At 35.2% G+C, this 22109-nt stretch overlaps 3 protein-coding genes across 5 annotated transcripts; all 3 read left to right on the plus strand.

Moving 5' to 3' along the window:
* Nucleotides 1–2031: 2031 nt before the first annotated feature.
* Nucleotides 2032–7769, plus strand: LOC114748345 (probable serine/threonine-protein kinase PIX7). Of its 2 annotated transcripts, none has more exons than XM_028936709.1 (6): nt 2032–2893; nt 5046–5356; nt 5480–5615; nt 6356–6492; nt 6566–6689; nt 6975–7769. In XM_028936709.1, exons 1-6 carry the CDS (start codon nt 2695–2697, stop codon nt 7481–7483), a joined length of 1416 nt encoding a protein of 471 aa, XP_028792542.1. In that variant the 5' UTR covers nt 2032–2694; the 3' UTR covers nt 7484–7769. The 2 variants fall into 2 exon arrangements, with proteins under 2 accessions (XP_028792542.1, XP_028792541.1); XM_028936708.1 differs by having other exon boundaries at nt 2033–2893; nt 5019–5356.
* Nucleotides 7770–10541: 2772 nt separating this feature from the next.
* LOC114748346 (hypersensitive-induced response protein 1) lies at nt 10542–13121 on the plus strand. The gene is made up of 5 exons (XM_028936710.1): nt 10542–11365; nt 11483–11603; nt 11694–11785; nt 11874–11970; nt 12411–13121. The coding sequence occupies exons 1-5, from the start codon at nt 11177–11179 to the stop codon at nt 12767–12769; spliced, it is 858 nt and encodes a 285-aa protein (XP_028792543.1). The 5' UTR covers nt 10542–11176; the 3' UTR covers nt 12770–13121.
* Nucleotides 13122–15588: 2467 nt separating this feature from the next.
* LOC114748347 (probable serine/threonine-protein kinase PIX7) lies at nt 15589–20433 on the plus strand. 2 transcript variants are annotated; one of them, XM_028936712.1, is made up of 7 exons: nt 15590–15887; nt 15971–16300; nt 17418–17755; nt 17892–18027; nt 18843–18979; nt 19053–19176; nt 19629–20433. In XM_028936712.1, the coding sequence occupies exons 2-7, from the start codon at nt 16102–16104 to the stop codon at nt 20144–20146; spliced, it is 1452 nt and encodes a 483-aa protein (XP_028792545.1). In that variant the 5' UTR covers nt 15590–15887; nt 15971–16101; the 3' UTR covers nt 20147–20433. The 2 variants fall into 2 exon arrangements, with proteins under 2 accessions (XP_028792546.1, XP_028792545.1); XM_028936713.1 differs by having other exon boundaries at nt 15589–16300; nt 17445–17755.
* Nucleotides 20434–22109: the final 1676 nt, after the last annotated feature.

A 22109-nucleotide genomic window follows, 5' to 3' on the forward strand; every position in this document is an offset into this window, starting at 1 on the left:
TTCAGTATTCAAACTGACAATTTGATGAAGTTTGATATGTGTAGTTTTTTGTTTCTAACATAAATGATTGACAATTATCAATTGGTTTGTTTATTAATCTTTCCTTTCATAATAACATTAAAAAGTAACATGCATTATAAGAGGTCATATAAAGTAGCGAAAGCGTTCACACATTAACTTTCTGGTTATATTATTCTTGGAGGCTTAAATTATGGAATGGATTACGTTCTGTTCCAGTCACACAGCCATGAAAATGATCACAAAACAAAAGGGACAGCAAGTTATCATATACTCTTCCGGTCCTTAATATATGACCTAATTATTGAGTTGGTTTTGGTCCTAAATATAAGACTCATTTCTTATATTTATCGATTTTCTCTAAATTATTCCTATGGATACTTCCTCAACCATAATCAAGTAGAAGAGGAAGAAGGGATATTAAGAAAGATGGTTATGGTGTTTTAGGAAAAACGTGTCACATTTCTTATAATTAACTAACTTACCTAACTTTCTTAATCTAATCAAATTAGTTAAATGGATCTTATATTAAGGATCGGAGGAGTACTACTACAGACCAATTATTGAAGTATAATCAAAAGCTTACTTCCGAACGAAATTATTAATTACTTCCTTTTTTTTTTGCTGGATGGTAGAATTATTGAATACTTTTGCAACTATGGCCACTAAAATAAAAGATTGTTTTTTTCCCCAACAAAACCGACACTATTCCCTTTGTACTTCCTCGGTTAAAATTTAGTTGAACGTTAGTTCCTATATTTGATTCAAATTTTATGCCGATAACTAATTTGTTTAGCAGCACAAATATCATGAACTTCATGAATCGATTAAAAGCTTGCAAATTAAAATTTAAATTAATGAGACATAATATTATTGCATTGCATCTACCACTCGCCTAACACATCGTATATTTAGATTCAAACAAAATAAATAAATGATTAGGCCAAAAGGATATGAGAAGGAGATGGAGATCTTGATGGTGCATGCTTTTATGCAATATAAATAACAATTGGGAATATAACAACAACAAAACTCATCCTACTAAATGGAGTCAACTACGTGGATCGAACAACGCCATGAAATTTAAATTCCTCATTTGTAATTATGATTTATAACTCTCTTATATTTGCAACTCATTTATTTAACAAAATTAATTAGAGTTTAACTGTCATTAAATTAATTTTTGAGATTTGAATGTCCTTATTAACATAAAATGAGTTGTCTCTTGTCATATTCCAAACCTAAGTTGGATTGGTTCATTTGATGACCAGAAAACATAGCAACTTGGCTCGTGTGTTTTGGAACCAATCTTTTGAAGAGTTGGACTGTGTTGAGCCATTTAGAACCGGCTTTTGAACCAAAAATTGAAGTTAAGTTGCAACCTCTAGCTGTTTTCATGAAACCAAACTGGTTGGAGCTGGTCATTACAGTGGACAGTGAAAAAAAGGAGGAGGATGAAAGAAAAGCAGAATAAGGGGGAAAAAAGAGAAGAATCTAAGGAAAAGAAGCCAGGTGGTTCTCTATTACTTTCCTATCCATATATGCTTTCCAGTTGCCGCCTACATTTGAGACAAGCAATAGGCATGAAAAAGCAGAACGGTGGCCAGCATCTTGCTCCCACCTTTGGGGCGCAAAATTCATAATTTCAAATGTCGGAGGGTTCATCGGACAATTTATGAAAAAAGGAATGACTGAACAGCAAGAATTTTTCGTTTATTTTTTTTTATTTTTTTGATTTTTTAATGCGCAGTGAGTTATTATACTTATACGTATGAGGCAGGCCCCCGCTGATATCAACCTGACGCGCGAGTGAGCTTCCCCTTCGCTCGCCCAAGGCAGACACGTCACCATCCTTGGTGGGTCCCACCCAGCTTTACCGTTCTCTCTCCTCCCCGAACTGACCGACTGCCTCCCATCCGGCTGCCCGAACTGCCCATTCCTCCTTATTCGCTCCTTTTTTTTTTTTTTTTTCTTTGGCCAGTCATCGCTCCTTATTCTCTCTGATGCCGAGCCTGTACGGTCACCCGGCAGCCCAAAGTCCTACACCCGTCTTCTTCTAAATGCTGTGCCCATGATAAAAACTCTTCTTTCTGGTTTTTGATTCGATCAAAGGAAAATAATAAATGATTAACAAAGAGGGGGGGGGGGAGAATGAGAGATAATCGATAAATGGGAAAGGTTACAGTACATCTGTATTTTGGTTTTTTCTGGAGCATTGTATTCTACTGGTGAGCTTCGGAGAGGAGAAGGTAGTCCCTGAGATTTCTGGGTCTTTGAGCAGAGAGGCTACTTCTGTACTTAGTTCAAGTCCGGTGCCGTGTTCTTCTGGGCAGAGCTGACACTCCTCCCTTCAGCTCCTACAGGCCGATCAATCGAGGGGTCAGAAGACCCTTTGGGGGGGGGGTTGGATACTGATTTACTCCACGTGATCTGCTATCTTCGTTTTCCTTCTAGGTTTAACTCACTGGTTTTTGTTTTGATTACTGTGTTTCGTGGAGTTTGGAGGAGTAAAGTTGTAATTTCTAGGTTTTACTGGGGGAATTTATCATCTGGGCTTGGCGGCTGACGCTTCTTTGCTGCTTAGTGTGCTGGGAGGGGGGGCATTGGAGGGGGTGGTGTTCGGTGTACGGGGGCTTTTGATGATATCTGAGATTAAGTCCTCAGGGTTTTCAAGAGATGGGGTTGGGTGCTGATAATGGTAAGGTGGAGTCTTGGGATGTCAGCAAATCAAAGGGGAAGAAGAAGAAGAAGAAAGATGAAGGCGTTGTGGAAGAGGAAGAAATCGGGTGTTGGGCTGGGCTGAGGTTCATTGGCAGTTGCATTTCTTCGAGATCCAAGGTTGATAGCTCAGTCAGCAGCATCAGCACTCATTACGGTAACTTCTGTCTTCCTTAGAAAAATGTTGTTCATATGATAGCTTCTATGCATTTTTTGCTGTATGTTTAAATTGTTCCCTTCCTTAGTCAGAGTAGAATGATTTGAAGTATTTTCTCAGAGCATATGATCGTTCACATTGGGGGGCGAAAAAAATCTTTCTCGACCTTCCAGTGCGAATTTACTGATTTAACCGGCAATTCAATCTTAAATTACCCTTCAAAATGTCAAATGGTTAACAAATGATGTTGTAAACAAGTGTACTTGGTAAATTTTGCCCTGGCCCCTTTCAAGGGGTTGCCTGTGAACATACAGAGTAGGTTATCCCGTGAAATAAAAATTTCATTTACTTTTCTACTTCCTACGGTGTACAGAATAATATGCATATGCATATATAGATTGGTCTGGGTGAGAAACTGCTGTGGGTGGGGATTTGAAACTAAAACTGTAACACCCTTACATTTTAAACGAGATTATTATGTGAAGAGAGGTTTAATTAGTCATACAATCATGGTTTAGGAAAAAAAATAGGAATATTTTGAATATTCTAAAAACATCTATAGGCCCAAAATGATCAAAGCATGCTTTAGGAACTGCCCAAGGGACAACCCGTTAGAGAAACATGGTCCAAAGGACACAAAACACAACACAAGGGGAAAAGTGACCCTTTGTCATGCTGACCTGCAGCTTTGCCATGGCGAGCCACTCTGCCGCAGAACTAGATTGGCTGATAAGAGTGGTAAACTTTTGGAGCCCATATCTTGGGATTACGGATTTTCAAATCACGAGGTTCAAACTTTCAGATGAAGCTTGGGATGAGATCTAACTAAGGGGATCAACTTGAGATCAATCCAATAACATTCGAGACTTTCAGGACACAGCCCCAAAAGTGGTACTTTTGACACTTCAACCTTTCCAAATAGGCTCAAAATGACCCAAACCAATTACAAATCCTCAAGTGACCTTTTGACCAAAGTAAAATGACCATAGAGAATTAGGACAAGCTCTCGTACAAAACCAAAGGTCATCCAATCGAAATTTGACCTTCTTGGTTCCTAGTCTTCCAAAGACCAAACGCATGATAACAACCAGTAACATGCAACTAATGCATTTATACAATCATAACCAAACTAAAAGCTCCCAGCTTATCAACAAATACATGATCAAGTCATGAATCATGAACTAATACATTGGGAGTGGTATATGATCTTCTCACCCTGTACACATTCATGGCATAGTTAATTAACGAATTGGGAAAGGATGGCCCACCAACCTCAAAACACATGCATTGTAATCAAAAGTCATATAATTACTTCCATTACGCTGGGCGACAATCTAAAGCAATGTTGTATGATAAGTTTATCTAGTTATGCGTTCCCCAAAAGTTCCTTGGGAGCAAGATGAGGAAGTTATTGCTCAATCTCCTTCTCCTTGTTGCTACTAGTGCCTTCGCTAGGAAAAATGGGAAACATTGAGGGTGAGATGTGTATCTCAGTAACTGAGGAAATACAATTCAAAGTTCAAAACTCAAACCAATTGGATGTACACATGTAATTAAATACAATGCTTTATAAGTCACTTGTAAAATCATGATAAATTATCATATGCAACGAGTACATGCCCATATACAACAAAACTGTGGCTAACATGCCCCAAAAGGTGTCTAAGTCCTCAAATATGCCAATCATAAGTCCTTAAAGCATGCTAACAAGATGGCTAGCATGCAAACCAATAAAAGAAAAACAGTTGCATACCACCAATCTCAAAAACCAACTTCCAGGTCGCATATGAGAGTCAATAGGTTAAAGTTTTTTTTTTCTTTTTTTTTTTTGGGAACTTATTGGGTGGGGGGTAAATTCATGAATTATATAACATTCTCAGTAGACTTATGGCCATCAAATTGTATCACTTGTATGAAATGCAACCCAAAAGGCTTGTCTCTTGACAATTATTTCACAGGGGGTGTATTTTCATAGGCTTTTCGTATTTCTTTGTTCCTTTTGATGTAATGTTCATCTTAAAACGATGAATTTCCTCTCATCTTGTTTAAGCTTAATATTGCATGAAGTTACTGCTGTTTTAGGTTCTGATTTTTTAGCCTGTCTCCTTGCTTGGCCCTTCATTAGCTGAAAGTAAATCAACTAATGGTACAAGTAGAGATCAACCAACAGCTCCAGTAGTCTCTTCTACAACCACAAGTAACGCAGAAAGTAATTCATCCACCTCCAAACTTGAAGAGGAGCTTAGAGTTGCTTCCAGGCTCCGAAAGTTCTCATTCAATGATCTTAAGCTGGCAACAAGAAACTTCCGGCCTGAGAGTCTTCTTGGTGAAGGTGGGTTTGGTTGTGTATTCAAGGGATGGATTGAAGAAAACGGAACTGCACCCGTGAAACCTGGCACAGGGCTCACAGTTGCTGTAAAAACCCTCAATCATGATGGGCTCCAGGGTCATAAAGAATGGCTGGTTCGTACCTTTGATAGTGTGTTTTATCTTATGAATTTTGTACAATCTGGTCTTTTTTTATTTCTTAGTGCATTCTATTTTAGCCTTTTTCTGATAATTTTTCTCGTTTGTGTTGTGTGACAGGCCGAAGTAAGTTTTCTTGGTGATCTAATTCATCCCAACCTCGTTAAACTTATAGGCTACTGCATTGAAGATGATCAAAGGTTGCTGGTTTATGAATTCATGCCTCGGGGAAGCCTGGAGAACCACTTATTTCGGAGTAAGTATTTGTTTTTTCTTTCTGTCTAATGTATTTCCTCAAATTTTCATCTAGTCATAGTTGGAGCACAAGTGCGCCTTAAAAGGTTGCCAATGCCACTCTAAATTTAGAATTCTGGTGGACAACTCTTGTTAAAACATGGTGCCTTAGCAGTACAAACTAGTATTGGCGGAAAATAGTGTCCTGACTTATGAATCTTTTTTCATTTCAATTTCATGTGAAGAAGTTTCATCATGTCTTTTATTTATACGATGTGGCTTAGTCTTGTGACCTACTCATTTAGGGACTAAAAAGCGTGGACTCACACTTCCATGTGTGTTGTATGTCCAACTTCTATCACAATCATTGTTACAATGTGCCCAATACATGCACAAAGCGGCCTAAAATTGAAAAAAAAAATATATATATATATGTATATTTGTTGGCTTGGACACATGACATGCGTGGCTTGGAGATGTGCCAAGCATGGCTTCAATACGAATGTCCCCAAAGAAAGTAGAAAAGACCATAGAAAAAGGTAAAATCAGATAACCATCTTGACGAGAAAATCAAAATTTTTCCATGTTTATGATAGTTTGTGAATAATTTTAATAATATGGATTGTAGATTCTAGTAAGATTAACATTAGTGTCAGAATAATATGTAGAAATTAGAACCAACATGGGTAGACTGTGGACTTGAATTTAAAACTTTTGCTTTTTGATGACACTTTTGTGGGATTATATCCTTGTTGGATGTAGGATCTCTGCCGCTTCCATGGTCCATTAGAATGAAAATTGCACTTGGGGCTGCAAAGGGTCTGGCTTTTCTTCACGAGGAAGCTGAACGGCCTGTAATATATAGGGATTTTAAAACTTCCAATATCCTATTGGATGCCGTAAGTGCCAAAAACTGCTATAGAAGTATATCATTTTCCTTATTTCAATCCTTCTAACGGTGTAACAATCCAGGAATATAACACCAAGCTTTCAGATTTTGGACTTGCCAAAGATGGTCCGGAGGGTGATAAAACCCATGTATCAACCCGGGTGATGGGAACTTATGGTTACGCAGCACCAGAATATGTCATGACAGGTAATTTTGGTTCAGTTTGTTGAGTCTAAACTGACAAGGTTTGTTCTTCATAAAGTAACACACGCAAACGTTTCTTTGGTTTTTCTCTCGTGACCAGATTTTGAAGTTCTGTTCCATACATTATTATTCTTTCAAAAATTTAAGAACAAAATTACAAAAATGCAATTCCATGTGAGACTGTTTGTTTGGTGCAATGTTCATGATCTTTGTTCGGTGATATCAAGTGTTACTCTCCCTATTGGCCCTGTACGGGATATTCAAATCAGATTTTTCATTTTGTGGCAGGTCATCTTACATCAAAAAGTGATGTGTACAGTTTTGGAGTTGTTCTTCTTGAGATGTTGACTGGCAGAAGATCTATGGACAAAAACCGACCCAATGGTGAACATAACCTTGTCGAATGGGCTCGGCCACATCTGGGAGAGAGAAGAAGGTTCTATAGGTTGATAGATCCTCGGTTAGAAGGTCACTTTTCGATAAAAGGAGCTCAAAAAGCTGCCCAATTGGCTGCTCACTGCCTTAGCAGAGATCCAAAAGCTAGACCTTTAATGAGTGAAGTCGTAGAAGCTTTAAAGCCTCTGCCAAATCTTAAAGACATGGCAAGCTCATCATATTATTTTCAGACAGTGCAAGCTGACCGATTTGGTGCCAGTCCTAACACTCGAAATGGCCGAACACTGCTTACCCGCAATGGGCAGCAGCAGAGGAGCCTTTCTATACCTCATGGATCTCATGCATCTCCTTATCACCATCAGTTTCCCCTACGATCCCCTAAACCTATTGGCAAAACATAGAGTTAAGGATTTTTCTATCTTTTTTCCTCCTTTTCCATTTTTATGATCCCTTGCTTTCTCAGTATAGATGTACTGTGTCATGTGAAACCAGTCATGGATAACTTGAGAGCTAAAAAAGCATTCTGCTTCATGGTTTATGTTAGCTAAAAAAGCATTCTGCTTCATGGTTTATGTTATGTGTTAGGTGAAGCTTATTAAGCAGCATGTCCATGTCAGTTCTTCGACCAATATGTTTCCTCAGGTCGCTTGCAAACACTGAAGATTAATATCATCTCTTTCATACTAACCTTCCATTTCTCCCCTCAAATATCATTTCATTCCTTTGCTGATGCTAATACCTGCCAAACACATTTTGAGAGGCTTGTGCTTGGTAGAAATTAGGAGGGAAAAACTATATCCTTCTAATTATGCTATAGCTGACAATATTTGGGAAATAATTCTAGAATTGCTTGATATGCTGAAAAGGAGAAAGTGAGAGGTATCGGATGGATACCGTTTAAGCCCGCATGATAAGATCATCAAAACCCTACACACAAAGGAAAATAAGTTATTCATGTGATGCATGTTGAAATTCATCGAGACTAAAATTTATAATGTGATTTTGTTTCCTTGCCTTTTACTCGTAGCGAGATGTGTGGATTTTTTTGTGCGTTTCTCTCTCTCTCTATATATATACTATTTTCGGTCGTTAATATAAGATCCTGTTTGACTTTTATTTTGGTCCTAAATATAAGACTCTCAATCCACTTTGTCTCTTATATTTATACATTTTTTTTCAAAGTAATCCTTTTAATAATGATAGTTCTAGTTAATATACTTGATTAGTAAGGATATTTTAGAAAAGATAACACTTATTTAGGATAAATAACTAACTCAACTTACTTCTTTAATCTCCTCAAATTAGTCAACTGGTTTTTATAATTAGAACTGGAGGTAGTATTACTTATGACTAGAGATTTTTTTTTTTTAGTTTTTATATTTCATATATTGATATTTTGATTTTGTTACTCTTTCAATGACCTGAAAAAAAAAAAAAAGATTCTCTGAGCTATTGTAATTCGTGACCTTGCAAAAGATGATGTGAAAGAATTATTAACAAAGGTTAGTCTAGCAGAAAAGGACTAATCTCTCATAATGTAATGAACTAATATTCAAATCTTGTTATGAGAAGTGTTTATATTTAATATTCAACAATGTTTTGAATAGAATTACTTCTAATAAAAAAATACGGTTTAGTGGGAAAAAAAAGGAACAAAATGAATTAATACAGCACATCGATTTCATGTTTTGATGGTTGGAGTTAGTGGTTGAATTGGATTAAGATGCCATCGGTTGTGGATTTTCTACAAGGAAAAAGGAGGCTAAGTGGATGACTTTTTTTTTTATTTGGGACTGATTAGTGGCAATTGGGACCCATCAGTAATGTTAGCTTAAGTCTTGCTACTTATAATATCTCCCTTGATATTTATGTAATTCTCTTTTCATGCTACGTTCACATCAATTTTTATCTTTTTGAAGTTTCAAACTATGAACTCTACTTATTTACAAGAACGGACATGTCCGATGTAGTAGCTATTAAAACAAGTCATATACAAATATCAATAATTTTCTTATAATCTACTAGGTTAAAAAAATCCACGTGTAGGGAAACCCATATAGGTTTGGATAATATCCAATTAACCACTCCTCCCATCTTAAATATAAGACTCTTATAGTGAGTATAAGAGTCTTATATTTAGGATAAGGAGTATTTTCTGTTGGCCAAAAAAAAAAACTACTCTTCCGGTCTTCAATATAAAATCTAATTAACTAATTTGAGTATATTAAGAATGTTAATTAAATTAAGTAATATGATATGTTTTTTTCTAAAATACTTTAAACATATTTTTTAATTTTTCCTCACTCTCCTATTTGATTATTATAGGACCAATATAAACTCTTCAATTAAATCTTATATTAAGGATCAAAGGAGTAATTAACTAATTTATTTATTAGTTTGTTATTTATCTGATTCAGCCACTATTTATATTTGAACACGATAATAATTAGTAGTATGATTTGCTTTGATAATAAATACTCCTCCGGTTTTTAATATAAGACCTATTTAACTAATTTGATTAGATTAAAAAAGTTGGGTAAGTTAGTTAATTATGAAAAAAGTGACACATTATTCCTAAAATACCATAATCATCTTTCTTAATACCCCTTTCCTTCTTTTACTTGATTATAGTTGAGAGAGTATCTATAAGGGTAATTTAGAGAAAACTGATAAATATGAGAAATGAGCTTTATATTTAGGATCAAAACCAATTCAAGAATTAGGTCCTATATTAAGTACGGAGGAGTATAAAACTTTTGTCTACTTTACATGTTTTGTTATAAATAAAAACCTTTAATTTACTTTGAAACATCAATGAAAAGTCTTACTTGAATTTCAGTATCATTTGCATGCAAAATTATAGAACATCGGTACTTTTTATGTATCAAAATAACAAGGAATTTTCAAAAAAATTTAATTCATTGTATCTATCAAATTAATTGCAAATATGAAGAAGTATTCTAATATTTCTAATTAATTTTTCCTTTTCCCTAAAGATTTAATTAATTTTTCTAATTTTTATAAATTAATTATTCAGCTTCTGTCGTTGATGGGAAATCAATGCGTGCTCATTGCTCAAATCCCGCACCCTAGTTGTAATTTAAGTTTCCTATCGTGCTCGGAAATTAATCAAGGCAGAAATCTTGTTCTGTTCCATGAAACGAATTAAATTAATAATCTCGATTCGATAGTTTTTGTGAGAATCAACCTCATCTTGTCTGGGTTTTTTTGAGGTGAAAGAAAAATCATTACTTTTTCTTCCTTCCATTTACTGTGCTTTCCTTTCTTTGCCTCTTGTATTTTCAATTCTAAGTTGTTATACATATAGAATTGTGATGGTCAGGGTTCGCTTGGATCCATCGGAGTTTAATTGACTCAGGTTTTTTTTTTCTTTGCTGTTGAAGTCTATTCCTGTATCTGCTGCTCAGTATGTGTCTGGCTTTAATTTCTTCCCTTTTAAGTTTTAAATTTTGATCAAGTTCATTCTGTATATTCTTTTCCGTTCATATTTATGATATGATTTTAAAGATGCGTGTTCTAACAAAGCTGGAGGTTAGTGGTTTAGGTCTGTATTTTTCTTTTTCTTTTTGAAATAATTTACATGTGCAGTTTTGATTATTAAAAAGGTGACTCTAGTTGGTTTCACAGTGTTTCGGTGGTTTTCTGACTTTCTAGTGATGGAATTTCGCAGCCACACACCTCCTTTAAAGCTATTTGGAAATCTCTTTCTGACGATTGTATTCATATGACATACAGATATCTTTAGTAACTTTTTCACTTTTTTCCTTAGCAATATTTTTCTATGTTCATCCAATTGTCTGCATATTCTAATATCGTTACCTCGAAAGTATTAGCTCTTTTGTACCTACATGAATATTTTTCTAATTTTACACACCCAGAAGCTAGAATTGTGCTGCTTAGTAGCCTTTATGTTTCTCATGTCCTTTTGCAAATGTATACAAGGGGTCTCAAGAGGTCTCGCTTGTGGCTGTATTGAGTATATGGATTCCCATCCTTTGCATTTAAAACTAAAGCACATCTAAGTTGTCTTCTGTTGGATTTTTCTAGCTGCTTTTGTTTTGGATTTTCTGAAGATGGGACTAGCACTTGGTTGTCTTCAAGTGGACCAGTCACTTGTTGCTATCAAAGAAAATTTTGGGAAGTTTGATGATGTGCTTGAGCCTGGTTGCCACTGCGTGCCCTGGTTCTTTGGTAGTCAGGTAGCTGGTTACCTTTCTTTGCGAGTGCAGCAGCTAGATGTTCGATGTGAGACAAAGACAAAGGTCTGTAGTATTATGACTTCTGTGTTAATGGAACGTGAATTTTCTGTCTCTTATATCTTCCTGACAATGTGGTTATCAACACTCTTTATCTGACCTTGTTTTATTACGCCCCATCAGGACAACGTTTTTGTCACCGTGGTTGCTTCTATCCAATATCGTGCCCTGCAAGACAAGGCAGTGGATGCTTTTTACAGACTTAGCAATACCAGAGAACAGATACAAGCCTATGTTTTTGATGGTGTGTATCTGTACTTGGGCTCCTCGGAAGAATGAATTTTTATGGATGCATTTTTAGGAATAAACTGATAAATCCTTAATACTATTTCAGTTATCAGGGCAAGTGTTCCAAAGATGGATCTAGATTCCTCATTTGAACAGAAGAATGAAATTGCAAAAGCTGTGGAGGAAGAACTTGAAAAGGTTTTTCTTTTTCTTTCTTTTCTGTTCTGTTTCTAGAAGATTAGAGTAGGATATCTGAAATATTTGGCTTTCATTTGTTGATATGTAGGCTATGGCCGTTTATGGGTATGAGATAGTTCAGACTCTTATTGTGGATATTGAACCAGATGAGCACGTGAAGAGAGCCATGAATGAGATAAATGCTGGTATGCTGTTTAGATGGAAATTGTTTGCTATTGCTGAAATTGCTTGTTGCACTTATTTTCTTTTTCATACTTGTAAATGGAAGTGATGTCAAGTTATTTTTGTCTTGAGTTTTCTCGCCGGGAATTGGTACAAAATGTTTGGAGAGTCCCTTACAAACGAATCTACACCTATAGTAACAGACGATTATATATTTGATTTTTTTATTGAACTGTTATTCGTATTCTTGAACATCTAATACCTAATATATATACATATACGTATAATTTAAGTAGCTAATACTTCCCTATATTACTTGCCTGATGAATTTGAGAGGAAAATTATATAAGGCTTTCTAGAAATCAGCAAAGACTTATAGCTAAAATTTATTTAATGTGGGGGTTGCTTTAGTTTTCATGTTCTTTTTTTCTTTACCCTGTGATTTAACCATCTCTACAAATAGCTGCAAGACTGAGGGTGGCTGCCAATGAGAAAGCTGAAGCTGAGAAGATATTGCAAATTAAAAGGGCAGAAGGTGATGCAGAGTCGAAGTATTTAGCAGGTCTTGGAATAGCTCGCCAGCGCCAAGCCATAGTAGATGGGTTGAGGGACAGTGTGTTAGCCTTCTCTGAGAATGTACCTGGGACAACATCAAAGGATGTCATGGACATGGTTCTAGTGACCCAATATTTTGACACAATGAAAGAGATTGGTGCATCATCAAAATCCAATTCTGTCTTTATTCCACATGGACCCGGTGCTGTAAGAGACATAGCCTCACAAATTAGAGATGGTCTTCTCCAAGGAAGTGCAGCTGAGTAGTCTGAAATATCAGGAGTTTGACTTTGTCGGTGCAAACCAGTATGTGGAAATTTTTTTGGGTGACCTTTTCCAAGTTTAGTTGTGTTTGTTAGTATGCCACTTATGCACCTGCTCATTTTCTATCCATCTCTGGTCTTTCGTGACCGTGAATACTCAAAATATGGTAGTGGTGGTTACAGTTATTTTCTAATAATTAGACAATATATTGATGTATTGCATGAATATGGAATAACCAGTACTATTGGCGACTTTGTATAAATGCCTTTCTGTGTAAATACATCTTGTGACAATTTTTATTTCATATTGATGTTGACATAGTGACTTATGAATAAATGCATCTTGTTATTTTTTATTTTTGGATGAGCTCTTCCTTTGTGGTTTTTGTTTGCATTGGTTTTATGGTGTCGTAAATAGCCAGTCCAACCAAAGCACTTTAGGATTTTGTTTGTCACATAGGGGCATTTTGTTTGCTCCAAATTGACTCTACTCAAGAGACAGGTTTGCATGATTTGATACTGTCAAATTTCTATGAAATTTAAAGATAGGGTGATCCAGGAGAATGAAAATGTGCAAACAATAATGATGTTTCTGCTGACCTCTTTTCTGTCCAAAAGCATTCTTCTATGGGCATCTAGCAAAATCATCTTGGAAGTTTTAGGTACACGAACTCCAAATAACAAGTTAATTGTTTGGACATGTTATCGTTCTTATTAGAATTTGTTATTACATGCTATTTACTTGTTATAAAATTTTAGTGACTATGAGCCCATTTATAATTATTTATAAATAGTTTTTCAATTGTAATTTACAAAATACGAAGTAAATATAAGAAAATAATTTTATCTTAATTTATATGAGTTAATTGTGAATTCCAACAGGCCCTATTTTTCTTTATTGGGATTTCACAGTGATTATTAAAAAAAAAATATTGGCAGTTTTGGGGACGTGAGGGAGAAAGATCATATATGGTGTGGGGACTCTTGTCCCTTTATCTTCCACTTCCTTGGTCCAAGGGGCAGACGATCATAGATGCAACATGAATAGTGATGACTTAGTCTTGGCTAAATCATTGCACAAGTTCGTTCTCATTTTCTTCTATCGAACAAAATTTCTCAATAGAAAATTTTCATCGATTTTTCCTTGAAAAAATAACATCAATACGTTACAAGTTGTGAAAATTTTGTACGCCTCCGATTCTTAATATAATACCTATCTAACTAATTTGATTAGCTTAAAAAAATTAGGTAAGTTAGTTAATTATAAGAAATATGACATGCTTTTCTTAAAATACTATAATCATCTTTCTTAATATCTTCTCTCCCTCTTTTACTTGATTATGGTTGGGGGAGTATCCATAAGGGTAATTTAGAAAAAATTGATAAATATAAGAAAGAGGTCTTATATTTAGGATCAAAATCAACTCAACAATTAGGTTCTATATTAAAGACTGGAGGAGTATATTCTAAAAATTTAGTTGTGAATTTTAGAAACTCAATTCTAAATTTTGAAATCTAACATTAATAAATTATCAACACGTTTTTGCAAGCTTTTTTCATTTCATAATATAATTTCAAAGACTCTTGGGACTGGCAGCGCCAGCCCTCTCTAAGGTCACGGGTTCAAACTTGTGTGTTATGTGTTTGTGTTACAGCCTCATATTTTTAATATAAAAATTGGTTGATTAATTTAAATAAATTAAATAAATTATTAAATTAGTTATTTGTAATAAATAAATGTTGTTTTTCTCAAAATACCATTACTAATAATGTGTATTACCTATAATTATCATTTTATCAAACATTTAACATGTGCAACTATTATAATAATTATTTTAAAAAAAATAAATAAATGTAAAAGATAAAGTAGATTGGAGGTAAGGGTGAGTATTTGGTTTTTTTATTTGATTTTCGGTGATAACTGAATGATCGAATATAGCCAATTTTAAGCACCGAACCAAAACTGATTAATAAAACCAACTGAAACGGAATTAATCAAAATATTTCAGTTCAGTTAACTAATTAACTGAAATATATAAATATGAAAAGTGATTTTAAATTAACAATAATAATAAAACATAATTACAACCATTAATTAATAATACTTCACTATTCAATGTGATTTATTATAATAGTATTTATTATAACCATATTTATTGAATATAAATATATTTAAGCAGCTCACATAAACTCACATATATATATTTATTGTAATAATATTTATTAAATATAAATATATAATATATTTATTTTGGTTTTTTAATTTTAAATTTTTTAATTGAACGGAACACAAAAAACCAAATTGTTAAATAAATAAAAACTGAACATGTAGGAAACTAAAATAACTAAACCGAAAAAATGAAGTTGAATTTGATTTGGTTCAGTTTGATTTTGCTTACCATTATATTAAAGTTTTATATTTAGAATTAAATTGAATGTTAAATTAATTTTTATATTAATGACCGAATATAGTAATATATATATGTGTACTCTTCATTTGATCCTTATAAAAAATATATATTGGTAATTAATATTTTACCATTTATAACCGACTTTTTGAAAATTATAACTAAGTTTTAAGTATTTACAGAACTTATACAATTTACAATTTATTTGTAAGTGATTTTTATAAAAGTATCTCTGTTTATATACTTACTTTTTTAAGGGGGGAAAAATTATTCTTTCTATGTTGTTTCACATATTTGCAGTCCTTTATTGTCATTTTTTGCCGCGGTGGTACTTCTGTCAATCTGCGTGATCAAACTCTTCTTTCTAGTCTTTGATTCGGTTAAAGAAAAATAAATGATTAGCAGAGGGGGGAAAATGAGAGAGAATCGATAAATTGGAAAGGCAGGCCATCTTCATTTTTGTTTTTTTCTGCAGCATTGTATTCTACTAGTCAGTTTCAAGAGAAGGAGCCCATCTCTGGGATTTCTGTGTCTTTGAGCAGAGAGGTTACTTCTGTTCTTAGTTCAACTCCGGTGCTGCGTTCCTTCTGCGCTGAGCTGACACTGCTACTACCTTCAGCTTCCCCAAGTCGATCAATCGAGGGCTCGGTAGACCCGGAGGTGTTTGGACACTGATTTGCGCTACGTGATCTGCTCTCTTCGTTTTCCTTCTAGGTTTAAGTTACCGGCTTTTGTTTTGATTACTGTGTTTCGAGGAGTTTGGAGGAGTAGAGTTGTGATTTTTAGGTTTTATTTAGGGAATTTATCATCCGGGCTTGACGCTTCTTTGCTGCTTGTTGTGCTGGGAGGGGGGCATTGGAGGGGGTGGTGTTCGGTATACGCGGGCTTTTGATGATATCTGAGATTAAGTCCTCAGGGTTTTCAAGAGATGGGGTTGGGTGCTGATAATGGTAAGGTGGAGTCTTGGGATGTCAGCAAATCAAAGGGGAAGAAGAAGAAGAAGAAAGATGACGGCGTTGTGGAAGAGGAAGAAACTGGGTGTTGGGCTGGGCTGAGGTTCATTGGCAGTTGCATTTCTTCGAGATCCAAGGTTGATAGCTCAGTCAGCAGCATCAGTACTCATTACGGTAACTTCTATTTTCCTTAAAAAATGTTGTTCATATGATCTGCTTTTACGCATGTTTTACTGTATGTTTAAATTGTTCCCTTCCTTGGTCAGATAGCATGATTTTAAGTATTTTCTCAGCATATGATCCTTCACATTAGGGGTAAAAATCTTTCTTGACCATCAAGTGCAAGTTTACTGATTTATGTGGCAATTCAAGCTGAATTTATGTTGCAAAATGTGAAATGATGGTTGGGAACAAGTGTATGGGATAAGTTTTGCTCTGGCCCCTTTCAGATTGCGTCAGAAGAGAGTTGAACCTACGCAGGAGGTTCGCATGCTGTGAAATAACAGTTTCATTTACTTTCCTAAAGCAATTGATAGTTAAATCCCAAGTAGATTTCCATATTCCTGAATGGTTGCATATGCTTCTGTATTGCTCTGGGTGAGAAGTTACTGTGGATGGGAATTTCCGACTGAAACAAATTAGAGTTGGAACTAATTGTTATTAAGTAATTAGTGGCAGACTTAGTTAAGTAATTATTAGAAAGGGAGCTAGGCTTAATCTCGTTTGGAAAGAACTAAATATAAACATTGGCAGCTATGTGTCCATGCCAGCATTGAGTCAACTAAAGACAGAAGGGCTGAGTTATAGTTGTAGTCAATTTCACATATCCATTTTCTCAATTCCAAATAGTAAAGCGACAATGGTGGGAACAAATCATTTCTTTGTACCAGGGTCAAGGGTGTTGAAACAAATGTTTCTTTGAGAGCTTTGCCAGGTTTAATTGCCTTGCTTTTCCTTATTTCCATCAGTACCTTTGGGTTAAGTTTTTTTACCTCATTATGTGTTGTTTATATTCATACATTATATGATAGCATTCTCAACTAACTTATGGCAATTAAGTTGTATTGCTTGTATGAAATGCATCCAAATAGACTTGTCTCTTGACGACTAATTATATCAACGAGTGTCTATTTTCATGGGCTTTCTGTATTTCTTTGTTCCGTTTAATTTAATGTTGATCTTTGAATCTAGCAATTCCCTCTCGTCTTGCCTAAGCTCAATATTGCATGAAGTTACTGCTATTATAGTTTCTGATTCTTTAGCCTGTCTACTTGTTTTGGCTTCTCATTAGCTGAAAGTAAATCAACTAACGGTACAAGTAGAGATCAACCAACAGCTCCAGTAGTCTCTTCTACAACCACAAGTAACGCGGAAAGTAATTCATCCACCTCCAAACTTGAAGAGGAACTTAAAGTTGCTTCCAGGCTTCGAAAGTTCTCATTTAATGATCTTAAGCTGGCAACAAGAAACTTCCGGCCTGAGAGTCTTCTTGGTGAAGGTGGGTTTGGTTGTGTATTCAAGGGATGGATTGAAGAAAATGGAACTGCTCCAGTGAAACCTGGCACAGGGCTTACAGTTGCTGTAAAAACCCTCAATCATGATGGGCTCCAGGGTCATAAAGAATGGCTGGTTTGTACCTTTGATAACCTGTTTTATCTAATGAATTTCGTAGAATTTGGTCGTCTTTTGAAGATTTTTTTTTTTTTTTGCATTCCATTTTACTCCTTTTTTGATAATGTCTTGTCTCGTTTCTTTTGTGTGACAGGCTGAAGTAAGTTTTCTTGGTGATCTAATTCATCCCAACCTCGTTAAACTTATAGGCTACTCTATTGAAGATGATCAAAGGTTGCTAGTTTATGAATTCATGCCTCGGGGAAGCCTGGAGAACCACCTATTTAGGAGTAAGTCCCCCCCCCTCCCCGGGTCTAATGAGTTTCCTCGAATTATTTTCTAATTGTATTTGGAGCACCAGGGCACCTTAAAACATGTTGCCTTCTCGATGCAAATAAACATTGGCGGAAAATGGTGTCACCACCCCCCCCCCCCCCCAAAAAAAACAAAAAAGAAAAATGATGTGGGCTGCTTTTGTGACCTGCTTATTTAAGAACTACAAAGCATGGACTTACCTACCTTAGGTGTGTTGTATGTGCTACATCTAGCACAGTTGTTGATGAAATGTGCCCAGCATACATACAAAGCAGTCTAAATTAAAGCAATGTTTCATTTATCTGAGTATGCTTGGAATTGAGCCAAACTTGGCTTGGACACGAATGAGCCCAAAGGAAGGGGAGAAGACCATGGAAAAATGTAAAGTTAAATGCAAGATAATTCGTCTTGATAAGATAATTAAAATTTTTCCTCTTTTTTGGATAGTTTGTTCGTAATTTTAATAATATTGATTAACAACTTTTGATTTAGTAAATACTTTTAAGATAACTATGGCATATTATACTTAGAAATTAGAAAATAAAATAATACCAGCTGATTTTTTTCCCCTTGTTATTAGTGATTTGTCACCTGTTGAAAGTTTAAAATATTGACGCACATGCATTACACGTAGAAGTTTATGTGTCAGCATGTCTGTGTTAGCGTATGTGCACATGGTTCATAGTGCCAGGATATTGTTTAGAACCAACATGGGTTGACTGTGGACTAGAATATAAAACTTCTGCTTTGTGACAGCACTTTCTTGGGATTATATCCTTGTTTGATATAGGATCCCTGCCGCTTCCGTGGTCCATCAGAATGAAAATTGCACTAGGAGCTGCGAAGGGTCTGGCATTTCTTCATGAGGAAGCTGAGCGACCAGTAATATATAGGGATTTTAAAACTTCCAACATACTGTTGGATGCTGTAAGTGCCAAAAACTGCTATAGAAGTATGTCATTTTCCATTTTGCAATCCTTCTAAAGCGGTAACATTCCAGGAGTACAATGCCAAACTTTCGGATTTTGGACTTGCCAAAGATGGTCCGGAGGGTGATAAAACCCATGTATCTACTCGGGTGATGGGAACCTATGGTTATGCAGCGCCAGAATATGTCATGACAGGTAATTTTAGTTCCATTTGTTGAGCCTAAATTCACAAGTTTTATTCTTCATTAAAGTAGCACAGGTGCGTATTTCTTTGGTTTTTCTCTCTTGTTCATAGTTCAAGTCATTAATTCTCTTCCACATATTTTTGTTCTATCAAAAATTAATAACAAAATTGTAAAAATGCAATTCCATGTGGGACTGTTTGTTTGGATTAATATCATAGATTTATGGATTAATATCGTATCTCTGTCTCATTTCGGAGTTTATGGTTTCACTGCCTGCAGTGGTTGTGGTTATCGTAGTCTTCCTTTTTGTACATGCGGTTAATCTGTTCGCTGTGTGTTGTAACCTTGAAAACCTGTAGATTTATTATGCATATCGTTTGTAGTTAAATTTGTTTCAAATTATTGTAACACAACATCTGAATCATACGACTGATTTTAATCAGATTTTACATTTTGTGGCAGGTCATCTTACATCAAAAAGTGATGTGTACAGTTTTGGAGTTGTTCTTCTTGAGATGTTGACTGGCAGAAGATCGATGGACAAAAACCGACCCAATGGTGAACATAACCTTGTCGAATGGGCTCGGCCACATCTGGGAGAGAGAAGAAGGTTCTATAGGTTGATAGATCCTCGGTTAGAAGGTCACTTTTCTATAAAAGGAGCTCAAAAAGCTGCCCAACTGGCTGCTCACTGCCTCAGCAGAGATCCAAAAGCCAGACCCCTAATGAGCGAAGTCGTGGAAGCTTTAAAGCCCCTGCCAAACCTCAAGGACATGGCGAGCTCATCATATTATTTTCAGACAATGCAAGCTGACAGATTTGGTGCCAGCCCTAATACTCGAAATGGGCGAACACAAGGAGGATTGCTTACCCGGCATGGGCAGCAGCAGAGGAGTCTCTCTATTCCTCATGGATCTCATGCATCTCCTTATCACCACCAGTTTCCCTTACAATCCCCTAAACCTAATGGCAAAGCATAGAGTTAAGGAATTTTCTATCTAATTTTCTCCTCTCCTTTTTTTTTTTTTTCATGATACCTTGCTTTCTCAGTATAGATGTACTTTGTGTCAAATGAAACTATTCATGGATAACTTGAGAGCTAAAAGAGCATTTGGCTTCGTGGTGTATGTTATGAGTGTTAGGTGAAGCCTATTGAGCAAGTGCGTCTTGTCAATTTGTTAACAAATATTTTTCTTCAGGTTGCTTCGAAACACTGAAGATCAATATCATCTCCTGAAATATCATTTCATGATTTCTTTTATCTTGCCTTTGCTAGTGTTATGCCTTCCAAACGCATAATTAGTGGGAGGCTTGTGTTCACAAAAACGAGGAAGGGGAAAAATTTTGTTTCTTTGATCTATTAATCAAGGAAGAATTATAATGAAGTCTTAAGAAAAGAAAATATAACAATGTAAAAATAAGTTTCAAAATAAGAAATGATAACTTTTAGGATTTATTTTGTAATTAATTTTTTTCTTAGAATTTTATTGTAGTTTTTCCATTATGCACTGTTTGCTTGAAAGGTTTATGGGGGCGAGGGGAGGAAAAAAAATCTGTCTTTTAATGCTCTCTTCTCTTTTTTTGGCTCCCCTCCAACTCCAAGCTTGGGATTTTTTAGAGGGGAATTATGTTTTATTTTGATTAAATTACTCATGTTAGTTTTTTAATATTCTAAGTTTGTCCTTTTTAGTAAATTTTTTTTTTACTCTTTGCTTTTTTCTACTTTTTTTTTTCTTTTCAGCCCCTACTATTCTTCTACAGATTTTTTGTTAACTCCTCAGAGGTTCTTTTCTTTCCTGCATATTTTTTTTCTCTGATTTCATCATTTCCCATTCTCTCTGCCATTAATCTTCTATATTTTTTCCTCTTGTCTCATCCTCCATCTCATTCATCATATAAGCATTATCCGTATTTTTTATTCATTTATTTAAATGATTTGAAGTCGTTGAGACCTTCTCACACTCTCTGCCTAATCTTCCAAATTCGTTGATATGCATGTCCATATATACCTATTTTAATTTAATTTTATTTTTTTACACAAAACTTTGTGTATTATCTAATTAAACATGTGAGGTTACGCACGTTATATAATTAAGGATGGAATAGTTTAAAACTTGCAGCATAAATTTATTTATAATTTATATAATATGTTAAAGATTATAATATATTTTTTATTGACATTTATTTTGATATATGATTATTTATAATCTATTTGTTATGTCTCAAGGTATCTGATTTTTTTTATATTTACAAATTAGAAAATAATAATTATGATATAAAGATCATAATAAAATAATAAAGAAATCTAAATAAAGAGGTAAGGATATATTTGTTAACTTATAATTAGCTTCTCTCCCTTCTCCTAAACCAAACAAGAAATCTCCCCTCCACTCTCTTTCCCTCCAACCAAACAAAACTCATACCCTTCTCTCGCCTCCCATTTCCTCCCCTTAATTCATCTCCCCTCCCCTTCATTGAACCCAACAAAGCCTTAATCAATTCCCTTATCATGTGGCAACCGTTTTCCATTCTTATGGTATATAAACTGTGGTCCAATTATCTTTAAAAGTTCAAACTTGATGCCACCCATTCCACTAGATGCCAAAAGATTAAAACTCAAAAACTTTGAGTTGTGACTCACCCTTTAATTGTCCTATATGTAAAACTATTCTAGATCAAGAACTGTTTGACATCCCGCTGAAGGAAAAGTGAGAGGCCTACAAAACACTGAGCAATTGAAGATGGCGATTGTGCTCTCTGGGAAAGCTCCTCCGCAAGTCCCTTCCTCCCAAAAGGAAGATGATTTATTGCTGCAAAGTGCTAAGAAGATAAAGAATGCTGCTATAGATAGAGGGAATGGCTTTCTACATGGTAACTGGCCTAAACTAGGGTCTAAAGGATCTGCATCCCAAGCTGGGGGTCCTTCCTTTGTTGAGAAACTCA

This window comes from Neltuma alba, unplaced genomic scaffold (genome assembly GCF_004799145.2).
Source record: "Neltuma alba isolate B1F8T4 unplaced genomic scaffold, ASM479914v2 tig00005686_pilon, whole genome shotgun sequence".
In the NCBI taxonomy this organism is placed as follows: domain Eukaryota; kingdom Viridiplantae; phylum Streptophyta; class Magnoliopsida; order Fabales; family Fabaceae; genus Neltuma; species Neltuma alba.